At 44.1% G+C, this 15,064-nt stretch overlaps 1 protein-coding gene across 4 annotated transcripts in view; it reads right to left on the bottom strand.

The window, feature by feature from the left end:
* Window positions 1-1,661: 1,661 nt before the first annotated feature.
* Window positions 1,662-15,064, bottom strand: part of AIDA (axin interactor, dorsalization associated) — a 28,053-nt gene continuing 14,650 nt past the window's right edge. For 3 of the 4 annotated variants that reach the window (XM_035892303.1, XM_035892316.1, XM_035892322.1), the window contains 7 exons: window positions 12,446-12,509; window positions 11,884-11,990; window positions 10,530-10,541; window positions 7,644-7,766; window positions 4,712-4,834; window positions 4,100-4,217; window positions 1,662-3,163 (listed from right to left, as the gene is read on the bottom strand). In XM_035892303.1, the coding sequence (XP_035748196.1) occupies window positions 3,067-3,163; window positions 4,100-4,217; window positions 4,712-4,834; window positions 7,644-7,766; window positions 10,530-10,541; window positions 11,884-11,990; window positions 12,446-12,509 (644 nt within the window). In that variant the 3' untranslated portion in view covers window positions 1,662-3,066. The remainder of the gene's footprint in view (window positions 3,164-4,099; window positions 4,218-4,711; window positions 4,835-7,643; window positions 7,767-10,529; window positions 10,542-11,883; window positions 11,991-12,445; window positions 12,510-15,064) is intronic. The other variant, XM_035892312.1, reaches the window with a different exon arrangement.

Here is a 15,064-nt window from a genome sequence, read left to right as displayed (position 1 = left end):
GGCTGGCACCCTAGGTGAGGGGGGTACGGCCCTCCTGAGCCGAAGGGCAGGACAGAGCTGGAAACCTTCATGGAGTTGCGGGGTTAGTTTTGAAATACAGATGGATGCTCTGGGATTCTAGATGCTATGAAATTCCATAATCGCTTTCTGCTTTCAAGACTGGCCTGCAGCGTTAAGCAAGGTTTGAGAGCTGAGTTTTCGTCTAACTCAGTATTTAAGACCGATGCAGCTTCCTTGGCAGAGCGGGGCTGTATTTTTATAGCCTTTTTCATTTACATTAAAAAGAAAAAAAAAGTTTTCTGTAAAGCACACCCTGTGCTTGCAGATGTTCAAAGAAGTCCCTGTGCATAAGTGTTAATACAAGGATGAATACGTTGTATTTGGCATAGCAGACCACTTCTCTAGACACTGAAGTTTTTCAAAAGTGCTCTCAAAAAACGTAAGCCCTAGGGAGGAAAAAAAAAAGGGAAGAGAAAACAACTAGGAATACAATAAAAAAACCGCTAAGGAAAGGCCCTTACAGCTTTACTGCCAGAGTACAAGCAGCCGTTAAGCGTGGCATCTAGGTGTTACGGTCTCACAGTACAAGTATTGAGCTTCAGCTTTAAGGGGAAAGACCAGACAGCAGGTCACTAAAGGATAAAACAACTCGAGAGCTTGTGTGGTGGCAAGGAGTGGTCCTTTCAGTAGAAGACAGTTCGCAGAAGAAAAACCACAAAGGACAGAAGCAACTTTAAAAGTGGGATGTGTCACTCTACAGCCGTTAATTCACAATTAGTTAAATATGAAGCTCTACTTGTGTACTTAACAAAAATACTACAAAGTTGACATTTCATATAACTGGAGTTACAGACAGATACAAGCAGCTGCAACACGGGGTTTGTAATTCAAGTGGAAGTGTTCCGTTTGCGTAGCAGCTAATGACGCGCACTGATGAACACCCGTGTGCTCCAAGTTCAGGCTCTTTCCTTCCCCCACACTTCCCGCCACCTCCCTGGCCCACCCCATCAGCCTTAGCGACTGAAAGCTGGGTGAAATGAGCACCAGGAGGAGGGCGAGGGTGCTGGTGAGGCCCAGGCAGCACACACCTGACTGACCCCGGTGCTTTTACCAGGCCCTGAGGGACACTGGCAGGGATGGGGCAGGGCCGCAGGGATGGGCTGCTTGCCCTGCAGGACCAGGCCCTGCTACAGCTGCTGAGAAGGTCAGAAAGAGACCCCGGCCAGCCAGGGACCACTGGCAGGTAACACAGCTATTGCCCACACTTGGAGTTGTTTGCAGCCATAGCCGGATGCTTTGCTCCATCCTTTTGCACAGTTCCAAGGATGATTTTATTTTTTAAGACTGTATGTATCCTCTTTTTGTCCAGTATCCAGAATGCTGCCTTCCGAGGTACCTCCGTAACTCACAGGGGTATCTTTTCAGGGCCTGCTGTTCGATGTATCAGATGTAATACCACTGGTGTATTTTAAGGATGCACAAACAGGAAAATTCAATTGTACTTCCCCCCCACCTGCCCCAACCCATCGTGGAATTTGAGGAAGTATTGCTGACTTTTGTTGTAACACCTAAGTAACAACAGCCCTAGTTATGCCAGAACAGAGGGAAGGCAAGAAGATCAGGACATTCAAAACCAGCTCATCCTAATCAACATTGTAAAGCCAAAAATGCTCAACGCCTGGCTGCAAGACAGAAAAATATGAAGAAAAGTAACATCCTTCCCTTTAAAGCATGGTGTAACAGGTGACAGAAGAAGAACTGGTGATAGATCTGCACCCAGACTGTGTAAAATAATATTGGTAATATTTTGGGAGCTGGGTCTTTTGTTAGCATAACAGAATACTTAGGCACTAGTTAGATTACACAAGAATTATATCAACCCTTAAAGTATTGTATTAAATAGCCACACAAACGTATGAGAGATTTGACTGGGTTCTACTTCTGTCCCTTTATTAGGTCAAAAGGTAAATGCAAGTGTGTCATAAAATAAGCCAATGTCCTGCAGCTTATCACACACCAAATCAAAAATATAGAAAATAAAGGATAATCCTACCTACTTACATAAAAAGGTAATTTTTAGAGTAGGTTTCCAGACTTGCACAAAATATGCAGAAAACTGCGTACAATCAGGTTCCGTAAGAACAGCAGTTTCATGTAAAAGGTGGGTCAGCCTGCTAGCCAGAGCTGCTTTACCAAAAGCTCTGGAAAAGCGACACCTGAACGCTGAGGGGCCTGTCCTGCTGTCACTGAAACGGTGAAACACCCCCCGCCACCAGGCCAGAGCCCCGGAGAAAGCCTCTCTCCCTCCCCCACCCACCTTGGCAGATCACTCTGGGACAAGATGGAGAAAAATGAGCTCTGTTAGGAAGTAACGGTGATTTAAAGGATCGTAACGCACGTTGTACCCAAAACTCAGTACAAGTGGATCAGGCAAGGCTGTTAAAATCATAGTTCAGCGTTCTCATCTGCAGTTGTCCTCCTCCTGCCCCAACCAAAGCAGAAGAGCTGACCGAGGAGCTCTTCTGTGGCCGCCCCACTTGACCCAGCATCCTCCTCCCTCTCACTTTCAAGTCACTTGCAGTACCTCAAGCTCCTTCCCGCCCCACCTCGTCCTTCTCCAGGCCTCCTGCCACCCCGCCCGCTACAGAGGACTCCGAAATGCAGATGAGAGGAACTACAATAGCACAGCAAGTGTAAACAGGTTAGTAGGCCTGCCACATCTTTATTGCTACAGGTTTGGCAAAGGGGCGGTCTCCATCCTTGGGTGGAGTTTGAGGCAAAAGGATAATAACGGTTAAGATAAAAAGTGATGAACAGCAAAATTAGGAAAAGCAGTCAATATATTTCAGGGCTCTCAGAAAAACCTGTATCTGAAAAGTACTGAAGAAGACTTGCAGTGGAATGGTAGGCTTGCCTCTGACCCTGAAGTAGTGCTGTGCAGGGTGTGATGGTCCCGTCTGACCTACTGGCGTGAATACAGTCGTTTTCCTGCCCCTCGAAGGCTAAGGCTACTACACACAGCTACCAGGACTTGTGGTTCAGTTCACAGAAGTCTCACAACTAGGGTCATTCCTTGTGCAATGTTTGATGGAGGTGAAGGTAAAGTGGTTTCTTGGTCAACAGTTGCAACTTCTTCCTTTTAAAGTCAGTGGGTTTTTTGTACCTGTAACCACAAGAAAGGAAGTTAATCCAAGTGCTCATGGCTGCATTGGAAGATGAAAGCACACCAGAAATCCTCTCCTGTTCAGATCTTATTACCGTCCTCTTTTAAATACATCTGACAAGATGACTGGAAGCAACAACAATGAATAGATTACAGGAAGTAACTCAAACCGGTATCTTCTCTGGATGATTATTTTAACAAAACAAAGATTTCAATTTTTAAATGAATGTGAGCTTTTTGTAAGGAGAATTCACGATACAATACTCCGGGACTGTAGGAAATGCGGTATCTCCTACTTCAGTACTCAGCATTTCAGTACTTCAGAAGTACTCCAGCTGGCACAGATTAAGCACTCTTCCTAGAGATGCCCAGAATGATGAGGTTCACCCTCTTCCTGAAAAAAAAACCCATTCAGAAACCTCACTCAGACCTTCAGCCTCCCAGAAGGATGCGCATCATAATCACTGCAGCATAACTGACTAACCTATTTCTTTGTCCGCTTGGACAACGCTTTGAAGTGTTCATAAAATTCCATTGCAAATCAGTATCCCAGGTCTCAAATCAGTTTTCATTTACAGAAGTTCTGAGCCAGAAGAGTGTGGGAGTTGATTTTTTTTTTTTTTTTTTTTTTTTTAAAATAAAGCTGATCTGACACTCAAGCTAAGGTCAAAATCTCTCAATTTGTTAACTTCATACAAAATTTACTTACAAACACCAGTATTTTATTTGGAAACAGTCTAGTTTTTGAGAAGAGTCTCTAGCCATTTTATTTGCCTAAAAGGACTTTATCTTCCCTTCTTTATTAAAAACGGAATATTCTTTATGGAAATCAAGCTAACGAGCCCAAGAAACCTCCCTTGATGCAACACGCCACACAGTAACTGAACTCTAGTTCACTTCCTCTGCCATTGGCATTTATAATTGCAAGTCACTTACAGTTCTATAACAATTGCCCCAGGTTTAATTTCATCCATCTCCATGAAAGCAAAGCACTTGGTGCTAGTAAACCTTTTCTTAGGCTTGTAGTGTTTGAATTCAAAGAAAATAGCTGCACCTAGAGTGGAAAATGGTGTAATAGAAAAGTTAGCAATTATGGCCAACAGTTATCTGAAAAACACACCTGCCGTTAAGATGCTCTACATGCAGAGGACGGAATTACCTCCAACACTTCTGTTATTTACTCAAAAGCTTGAGCGTGCTAAGGGCACGCTCAACACACTCACAAGAGCTTGGACGCTTCATTCAAATATTCATATCCAGGTAACAGTTTGCCCAGTGACTAAGAAGGTCATAAAGCAGCTCAATACCTGTGTGTAGCAGAGCAGACCGCTGCATTTTTTTATCTTTTTTTCCTTCCTCCCTTGGCTGCAAGTCATCCCAATGACCAATTTAAAAGAGACAGAATGCAAAGGTCGAATTTTATCCTTGTCTGGATCTTGAGCCCTGCAGCAGCAGCTCGGGCACAGCCTGTTTATTAGACCGGGAGCGGCCTAGTGTCTAGACTTTCAAAGCTCCTGGGCCCTGCTGCAGGTCTCTGACACTACGTACCTTTTGTTAGTTTTTCAACGTGTTTCTGAATCTCGATGTCCACATTAAAATGGACATACGTGTCCTCCTTCCTCAAAGCCACAGGAGTATCTTGCACAGGAGTCAGATCTATCCCATTCAAATCTGCAGGAAAGAAACAGCATGGGAATGGCAGAAGCTTCTCAGACTTTAAGGTCCTGCTTTAAGAGATTTATGAATCAATCACTCCTAAAAATTCCACAAAGAGTTATGCACACCTGAATTTTTCCCCTAAACTTAAAAAAGGGGCAATCGTGCCCCTTCACAGTCAGTGAATTTTCTTTTTGATCACAACATGAAAGCAGGTAAAGTTCTAACAATATTTAAGATGAGAATTTGGAATTATCCCGCTTTTTCTTTTTAAGAGCACATTTCTTTCCCCTGCCACCAAAAGATTCCATTCCCTGTGCAAGCAGGACTCCAGCAGGGCTTCAGGATTGCCAGCTGAACCGTCAGAAAGGGATACACACCAAAGACTCCCCTCCATACGGGGTCTGCGGGGTGCAGCTGGCACGGCTTACACAAGCTGTGTGTGCCCTGCTTTGCTGCTGAGACTCAACGTGTATTATTCCTCTTGTTTTTCCCACAGGTAGAGGCACGGTGGGGCCATGGCTTGGACTCCAGCTGTCCGCACCAGCCACTGGTTGTGCTGCTCAGGCACAAGCCACTACAAACAACACTTTCTCACTACGCCTCTGCTGTTCACAGGAGTACATTTGTCCTCTTACTCTTTCTCCTCTCATTAATGGTCCCTTTCCCTCAGGTGGAGCAAAGCTGCCAACGACGTGGCCAAGACTACAAGTACATAGCACACGCATTGTGCCTGGGGTACGGGCTGAGGCTGGGGCACTGCTGATGCACTTCAGCCAGGGAACAGGCTGGGACCACCAGTGTTGCATCAGGAACAAACCTCCAGATCAGCAGTCTGGTATAGAACCAAGGAAAACAACTACTAAGCCTCTTGAGACTCCTAACAGGGACAAAATGACTTTTCAGAGTTACTTTTCCTCACTAAAAATCTTGAGAAATAAAGTATAAAAAGTCACCGTTAGCAGACCAGGCAATAGCCCTCCCACATACACACACACTTTTTGAGCCTATTTTCTACATCATTACTTGGCAGCCACCATTTATAGGAGCTCAAAAATAGAGCGCCACATGTTAACAGAAAGCCTTGCTGGGAAAGCAAACCTAGCAACATACAGTCCTCCCTTAGCTCCAGAAAGGAAATGAGAGTTGGGTCTGAAGGCAAGCAACAGTTTTAACGGTATGTAATACGTTAAGACAAACACTTCAGTGGCAAGGAACAACAAATGTTTGCTTTACAAGTTCTGATAAGTTCCAGGACCCAGTTGATGTTAGAACCCTGTTAGGGCTGGTACTTTCCAGTCGGCCAAGAGAAACTCAGCATGAAAGAATTAAATTTGATTAAACCCACATCTATCCAGCTAGCCCCACCACTGAAGTCACCCGTCCCTCGGGTTTCTGGCATACTAGAGGCAAAGAAAGATCCACGAGTGACTAGAGAAAAGGAGCCCAAAGAATAATTACACACAACCTAAAAATAATGCTGCAAACCTAAGGCATCACCATAAACAAAGAAATACGCAGGTTTCCAAGACTGAAAACGCAAAAAAGGCAGTTGTATCAGCTGGGGAAGGCAAGAGTCATGCTCCAGCTTCCGCCCCAACCAGGTGAACGCCTCAAAGGTCCAGAGAGAAGTGGAACATTTCACCCTTGAAAAATCATCACAGGAAGGAGGATTAGAGAAAGCTTTCTATCTGTCTGTTTGGGCAGGTAACACTGGGGAACACCACCAGGATTCAAGTGACATTCAATACTGTGACCCCTCCTTCTGCCAAAGAACTCGTCCGGTGGAGGACACACCTAACAACCATTTTATCCCTATGTTTGGTGTCTGCTAGCACATCTGAAAAGGACACATACAAGGTCTCCATCACAACTAAAAATAACTGGAGGCTGTTGGCTCAGCTACAAATTTTTGCATGATAAACAAAAACCCCACACACCTCAAAAGATTGTACAGATAAGCAGAAGTTGAGCAGGGCAGGTTAAGGGTAAGCAATTCTGACTACGGGGGCTTCCTGCTAAGAAATGCAAAATGGGGAAGAAGCAGATGCATCATCTGAAACAGAAAGAAATCCTAATGTTGCCTATCCTGGACTGACAGAGAGAAGGTTCCTCCAGGCTCATGGAACCTCTCAGAGAAGCAGGGGCAGTTAGCCCACCAAGCTTCGGCCAAAATATTTCACTGCCAAGACTAAAACATACCTTACATTTTATTTCACTCGTAAACTTTGCTTCTCAGCTTCATACCCGTTCCTCTAAACCTTAAGCCTCAGTAAGATGATCTTCATTTCACTAAAAAATTAGTTTAATGACAGGGAAAGAATGGAGCCAGTTGGCTCACCATCTCCAGAAAGCCCAGAGACCATTAGTTTAATGACAGGGAAAGAATGGAGCCAGTGGGCTGTAGTTCACCATCTCCAGAAAGCCCAGAGACTAGTATGTGTTGTGGAGTACGAGCAGTCCAAACAGATCTGTACTTCAGAGTCGGCTGAAGAAGCTGGAATAGAGAAGTACAGTCTGCCAAGTCACTGATTCTTGGCTCCCAGCATGGGGAAGGCACCTCAGAGCACACAGGTAAGCAATTCTTGGCTCCCAGCATGGGGAAGGCACCTCAGGTAAGCGTGTCTCCTGCAGTGGTTCACCTCCCAGTATCTCTCGAATACAGAATTTGTCCACCCTTGATGAAAGCAGAAGCCTTAAGCCCACAACAGAAAATGCAAGAACCAATACATATTTTTCCCAGCAGGTTGAAAAACCAATATAGCTTTCAGAAAACGCACTCTCTCCAAACTAGAAATGAGGAGCCAGGAACAGAAATCATTACCCTTTACACTGACTGTGATGTAAGGATCAATGCACTGCCCAGCATCTTTCAGACCAATTTTCTCTATGTTGATGGTGAGTAATGTCATCCCGGGTTCAGATGGCAATCTGGGTAATAAAGTACCTGGAAAGAGTAAAGCATATTATTAACCCTTTGTGTCATCTTACAACAGAGGCCTTGCTTATCCCATCATTTCTCATGGAAGATGCTGTTCTCTGTAGGGGGTTCAAAGCCCAAGGATTCATATCCCGATAGTACACAGCACTATGGGGAAGTCTGTGTCCACAGATACACAACATCATTTGACACATTTCAAAGCCCACACCAAAAAAACCCAGGACTGCCTCAAGTCAAATGAATTCATAAAAAACTAATGTTGTAAGAACAGAGAGGAGCTTTGTTTAAAGTGTTCTTTCTTGCTCTCATGCAGAATCACTCACGCATGGAACTGAATTTTTATCATTTTTAAGGATTAAATTCAGGAGGCAGATTCCATCTGCAGTTGCAGGAAGTTCGGACACTTAATCGGGAGTCCCACCCCAGTGAACATGACTTGGCTTCATGTTGAACATTTAGGCTGGGAAAATAAGGAGGAAAACGGCACTGTTGCAAATCCCACTGGACACAAGGGAACCAAAAGAGAGATTCTTAATTATCTAAGTTCTACTGGTGTCTACTTAAAGGAAGGAGATTAAAAAAAAAAAAAAAGAGTTTGCAACCCCCAAGTTCCCTTCTGCCTTAAGGAAGGAATTCCCAGCTTTGCAATCAAGAACATTTAGCATCAAAACTTTGTGTTCAATGTAGGTGAATCCTCACAGTGCTGAGGAAGACAGTGCGGCTGGCAAGAAATCCAAACTGCTCAAACTCACTAAAAGCCATAAGATTTGTCATCAACAATGGAGTAGGTTTCTTCATGCTGATTTCAACAAGAACTGGCAGGCTTCAAGCCTCTCTCCAGTATTAGATGAATAAGCACCGAGACAGAAAACGCTTAGACTCATGAGCACGTTTGATTTAAAGTTATGGTTTTCTAATTTAAAAAAAATGTTATCCCAAGGCTTGATAACAAAGTAATAGTTTCCTTTGGCAAGTCCAATACGGGTTTCCCTTGATACTTTTTTTCCTCTTGATCTGCTTGACAAGCTGGAGAACTATGGAGTTTTTGTCCTATTAGGGAGGCTGGCGTTGCAAGAGGGGACCACGTATGCTGCTGGTAAAACTAGAGTGCCTCAGCTTCAGCAAGATTTCACGAGCACTCCTACATACACCCAGTCCCTCTTTCAAGATCCTCAGCAAGACTCGAATTCACACCTATGATGCAGTACATTTCTGTATTTCCCGTCTTGGCTGCTAGCAGACTTGTGACCTCCAAGGTACCGCATCTGCGGGCATTTCACAACAGATCACAGCAGAATTCGACCCACTGTTCGGAAGTAATGGGACAGGCTTCTGACCACAGCATGAGAAATGTTAAAAAGCAAACTTATTTGAGAGCACCCATTTCTGCAAAGCAGCATACACACTCTGGTTAACCTTGCTGTCTCTCTTGAACATCTGTTCAAGACAGAGTACTTATTTCAATCTAAATGAAGGTAGAAGCAAGCCCATCTTCTCCTTGGCACAAAACTTTGCTCTGCCACCTTTCAGTTGTCTCCTAGAAGCAGCATGCCCCACAAGAGCCAACAACAACTCTTAACTTTCAGTTTGCCTATCCATCACTCAAAGGGACTAAGTCATGGGATACTTGACACAAAAATCACCTAAAAGGTGCATCAGACTGGCACTTATTATAAAAATAGTGGCTTAAGAAAAATTATTCTGTTCTTGAAAAACGCTTTCCAGAATGTGTGAAATTGCAGAGTTGCAATGAACAGAACAGTCAAGCTCACTTCCAGAAGGTAAGAGAACAGCAGGAGAGACAGTCTCCAAGGAACACTGCTTCCTTTCTGTCTCAGCAGCAGGAACGGCCAAGCCAGCAACGGACTTAAGCAGCTGACTGTAACCAGTCTCGTGCGAGCCACAACCACCCGAGCAGGTCTTCCGCTGAAGCCTCTGTCGTCATTTCACACAGGAGCCATTAGCAGAGAGCAACCTCTCTAAGGTGTAACTTTACTAGGGCCGGGCATTGCACTGCCAGTCTGCCACCGTGGCTTGGGCCCGTCAGCCTTCAGCAGGCTCACGTGGAGGCTTTTCATGAGAAAACTGCCAGCCGTTTCAGACACAACCACAGGGCATCATCACCAGAGCGGGAAGGGAGCATCGGCAAATGAAATAAGCATCCTCCTACAAGTGCTTTTCATATACACACAGGTGAGCCAACCCAACAGCTCACTATCACCAAGACACAGGCGTTCAGTCTCTCCATTCCCAAACCCTGATTCAGAGAAAGAGGAAAAAGTGACAAATCTCCTGCTGGGTTTGCAAATGGAAATGGTTCACAGAAGAATCCGTTGCCAGCACAGCACTGGAATAAAGAACCAGGAGAAAGGCAGGAAACCTCTGCCCTTAGAGGCAGCAAGCCATTGGTCAGTTCAGCTCCATACAGCACAGAGGTCTAAATACATTAAGTACTTGTTCATGTAAGATTTCCCATCAAATGTGTATTCCACTACAGAAAGTCTAGCTACACCTACCTTTGGCTACACGGCAAGTCAGAATGCCTTTATTAGCACAGTAGGAATTCTGGAGAGCTACGTGAGGCATGTCACCAAACACCTTCCCTTTTTCTGGTACTGAAGGCCAATGAAGATCATTAGAGATGCATAGTACTACGATTGTTACCAAAGATTGCATTTTGAGGGTTGAAACTAAGAGCTGAATGAAGAACACCACAGCTACAAGAACACGATCAAAGAAATAACTGTATATACTAAAAGGTTATCATACCTTCGTTGGCTCCTGGGTTAGATGAATGGTGCAATGTGATAACGATGAAGCCATGCATGTAGAAGACAAGACCATGGTCAGTTAGACAATACAGTTGTGCGCTACGGATTAAAGGCATATAGAAGCAAAGAGTGCAACACAGTTCTACCAATTCAATACAGGAAGTGCACTTTACTTTATAAGGCTCACCTCAGAAGGCTGCAAACTGCTTTTGTTTAAGCCTCCTCACCCAGAGACAGAGCAACAGACCGACCTCCAATCAGGTAAGAAGCACCATGCTAATCTACATTCAATGGGGGAACAAGAGCTGCGTTCAAGCAACCTTTGGGGTTTAGATTATTGTAGCTATGGGGAAGTTTACCTTAATGCAAAAAAATTCAGAAAAATCAGATATGCTGTTCATTAAGTAGATGACAATGTAAAATATCAGTAAGTTCAGGAGTTGCTCTCGCCTCCTCTTAAAAGCATGGGTTTACTGAGGAATGATTCTGTAAGGAAGTACATGCCTCAAACCGCTCCTCTTTCCTATTTGGCTACCCTACTTCTTTGAAAGTGATTGAACTGTAAACTCAAACCTGTCTATCATCAACTTAGATTCTTTCTTAAGCACATACACAGCTTTTATGTCCACTATAGGTGTCCTGAAATACTAAGTTTGCCAACCTGCTCAGAAACTCAAAACTTGCTGCTTCTGCAAAGAAACTACACCAGGAACCAAAAGAACCTCTGCTGGAACATCCTACTCCTTCACCTGGTAAACTGTCAAAAGCTGAAGTTACAGGAAGACCTTCTCTAAAAAATGTAGGTATATCCAGTTCTACAAGTACTTTCACGTGGACCAGGACTTAAGCTATCAAAACCAAAGCTACTCCCCTTCTCTGTCCTCTCAGAGCTTGGGTTTAGTCTAAGCCGTTGTCTTGCCAGATGATGCAACACAAAAATAACCAGCAACATCTTACCACATCTCTAGCAGGATGTAATGCTCCTTACAGGAGAAACACTGCCACAATTTACCTTTGGATGCCTTTGAAACACTTCACATAGTGCAGTTAAGAAAGTGCATGGGATGAAAATACTGAGTTTGAACAAGAAATAAATGCTAATTATTTGAGGCAGAAGGTATCATCCTCATAGGTTATCCATACAACTGTTTTGCAGTAAGATACTGTTTGCTGAGAAAGAAAAAAAAAAAATCCACTGGCCACCTTTGTGGTTCTTCAACACAGCATTAGAGTTTACATTAGCTTGTTGCTCCTCACCCAAACTTTTCAAATCACAGGTGGGGAAAGGGGCTTCTCAGAGACAGAACTTACACACGCTACCTAGGCTGGCATGGCAAGGCTAGTGCCCCTACCTGGAACTCTAGCAGGAAAAGAGTCTGGAGACCCTGCTCCAGCTCCTCCTTCCTCATCATCCTCCTCAAACTCCAAGTGTTCCTCTTCTCCAGGTGCTAAAATCTTCCTGTAAAACATGAAAAAGAAGAATGAGACCAAAGATCATTCATCACCCATCTTTCAAGTAACAAGTCAGCATCTGAGCACAGAAGCAGAGGAAACATGCTTTAATGTCAGTTCATGCTTCTGATCAGCTACTGACTGTATTACAGACCCTGACAGAGGTTGCAGGAGCTCAGCCCACATAGAAAGCACATCCTAAAACCAAGAGACAATACAGAGAGATGTAGGGGCCTACCAACTACTGATTTTACCAAAAGCATGGGCTTGGTTTTTAGTGGTACCTAGAAAAATCAGAATTCAAAAGGTTCAAAAGGGTTTTTTTTTTTAACCAGTTTATCCAAAGCAATGCAGCAAATAGGTAGCTCTAGAAATTCTAGTGTCTCAGATACACACCAGGTCCCAGGCTATGCTTTCTTTCAGATACGTATCTGTACACGAAGTGACCCAATTCTCTCTTACCTGAGTGGGACAGGCTGAACATCAAAGGGAAACTCCTTATTGTAAGTGAGGATATTCTTTAAGACTGTAGACAGGAAGAAGGAGAAATAAAAAAAATAATCCATAAACAAGAATTAATTCCACTACTTTGCACAGCTATGTCTACTCTCACAACATTTTCAGACACACAATAAAATAAAAAAAAAAAAATCAGGTCACGGCAAAAAAAATTTTCTCCCATATTTTAAACACCAGTACAGTCCTGGTCAGTGCTATATCACTATAACATTCAGACAGGCTAACTGCAATTCCAGCACCTGATCTCCACCACATTTACACAGGCAGGGAAGATAAACGTGGCAATAACCAAAAGCATCATGAGAAACAGCTACAGACCCCCAGGGTAACAGTAGCAATCTTCGGTGGTCACTGAAAGGAGGGTGGTGCTGTTATCAGCAACTGCTCCAAACAACTGAAGTCTCCAGGACTGACACACTTAAGCACACACGTAGGCTGCACATTTAGACAGCCCCACCGCGGGAGTCCAGGCATGGTGGTAACATGTAGCCAAGTTGAGATTTCCTACTTCTTCATGCATGTGTGTGGGTTTGGTTTTTTTCTTGTGATGGTGGTAGGGTTTTTTTGTTTGTTAATCTTTTTTTTTTCTGCCCTCAGATGTCTGGGCAGATTGGCAAAATTCCAAAGAGATACAGTGCAGCACCTGAGCATCAAGCCCCAGAGACACAGACTAAACTCTCCAGCATTCGGTGGAGAATGTCTTTGCCATTTGTATTGGAAACTTACTCACGTTTCAGTAATCACAACTTTAGCTGTTATTTCCAAAAGCATTCATGAGTAAAAGCAAAATTTCCAGAAGCACGTGAAAGAAATAAGCATTTCATGATGGCTAAAAGAACCTAAAAATTTTCAAGACAACACCTGCAAGGAGAGGCACTCTCCTACCAGACAATGAGTATCCCAGACTGGATAGCGGGAACGGAGGTAGAAAAACTGAGTCCTCTCTCTGAGTCTCACTGTGCAATAAGCCCTCTCAGAGCACATTTTAGAACTCTCCCCTTAGGACTACTGAATGAGAACAAACCAGTTTTAAAACAGTGTTAAGATTACACAAATACCCAGAGGTACTTAAATACCAGCTATGTTTAAGGAACCACCGCCAGGCCCCTCTGCACGCTACAATTCAGCCAGCATAGGAGAGCTTCCCTGTCTGCCTTCATATTCACATCACTCAGCATGGGCTCCATCATTAACTTACCAGACACCATCTGAATGCTACAATGAATAAAGAATCCCTCAGGGAAATTATAAAGAACCCCAAAAGTCTTTCCAGTCTTAGCTCATTCTGATTTTTTTTTTCTGATTTCTGTACCACCACCTGAGAGGTTAAGTACTGCCTGATTCCAGCTGGATACAATACATAAATACATAGAAAGCTTGACTTTGCCTTCAGTCAGAGACGTGACAGACAAAATTGATGCCAAGTCTCTCTCTCTCCGAAGACTTCTGCTCTGAGGGATCAGTAACACAGATCTCAACGTGGTGGCGACGAATCACAGCCACTTCCCAACAGAAAAGCAGCTGATTAATAGCAGACAGTCACCTTCCAGTGCAGCTGAGGTTCAGGAAAAGCAGGGGATTTTTATCACTCTCAGAATTCCCCAGCCCTCGGAGAGCTACATCATACCAGAGACCGAAAGTGAAACTGCCCCAGACAGACAAAGCTCAGTAAAGCGAGATGTCTTACAGATCATAGGCAAGGTGCAATACAGAAGCAATAGAAATTACAGTAGTTCTCCTCTCTTCAAGCTTACCAAAGGTTGGTAAGCACTAGATTCCTCTCTCTTCCCAGTAACCAGTTTCTCTCACTACGTGAATGAACATCCCCTGAAAAGAAAACCAACCTTTAGTAATTCAGCTCAGCCATCACTAGAGGGCACGAAATACTCCACCGATACGAGCAGAGGAAAAATGCAAACACTTTTTACAGCGCCTAAAATCTTGATGCTGCCTGGAGGCCGAGCTGAGCCTACAGCCTCCAGCCAGAGAGCCACTGGCAGGCACAGGGGTGTGGGTACCGGGCCTGCCACCGGCAGCGCGCGGCTTTCGGGCACCCTGGAGCTGCTGGTAACAACGGTGATGCCGAATGTGTAGCTCAGAAACGCTTCTGGAAACACCATCCAGAATCTCTTGCCTTTTGCTGCGGAAAGCTGTGGGGCCAAGTTTTTAAAAGGCCTTCAACTCTGCCTCATCACCAGCAGCAAATAATTTTGCAGAGTTGTAACGCGGCAATTTACTAAAGCGCTCCTTTTGACATCATCGGGGTAAGAAGTGGATCTACAGCACTCAGCCCGGTGAAATACTTCCTCAAATCACTAAGAAAAAGCAAACGAATAAACAGCAACGCAACAATCATCCTTTGAGGAAAAGGAAAATCCTCTTCACACCTATCACAAGTGCGAGTTTCAGTTGATTTAAATAAAACCCAATAGGTTACAATGAACAGGAATCTCCCTTGCACTACTGCATAAGACATCCAAGCTTCAAGAGGTTGTTTCACGCTTTTTTGTTTTGTTTTTAAAAACACACATTGCCTCTGGAAGGAAGAGCCCTTCCCCTCTG

The sequence above is a fragment of the Egretta garzetta genome, unplaced genomic scaffold (assembly GCF_000687185.1).
Source record: "Egretta garzetta isolate BGI_Z169 unplaced genomic scaffold, ASM68718v1 scaffold130, whole genome shotgun sequence".
NCBI classification, from domain to species: Eukaryota; Metazoa; Chordata; class Aves; order Pelecaniformes; family Ardeidae; genus Egretta; species Egretta garzetta.
This window is presented reverse-complemented; position numbering and strand designations above follow the sequence as displayed.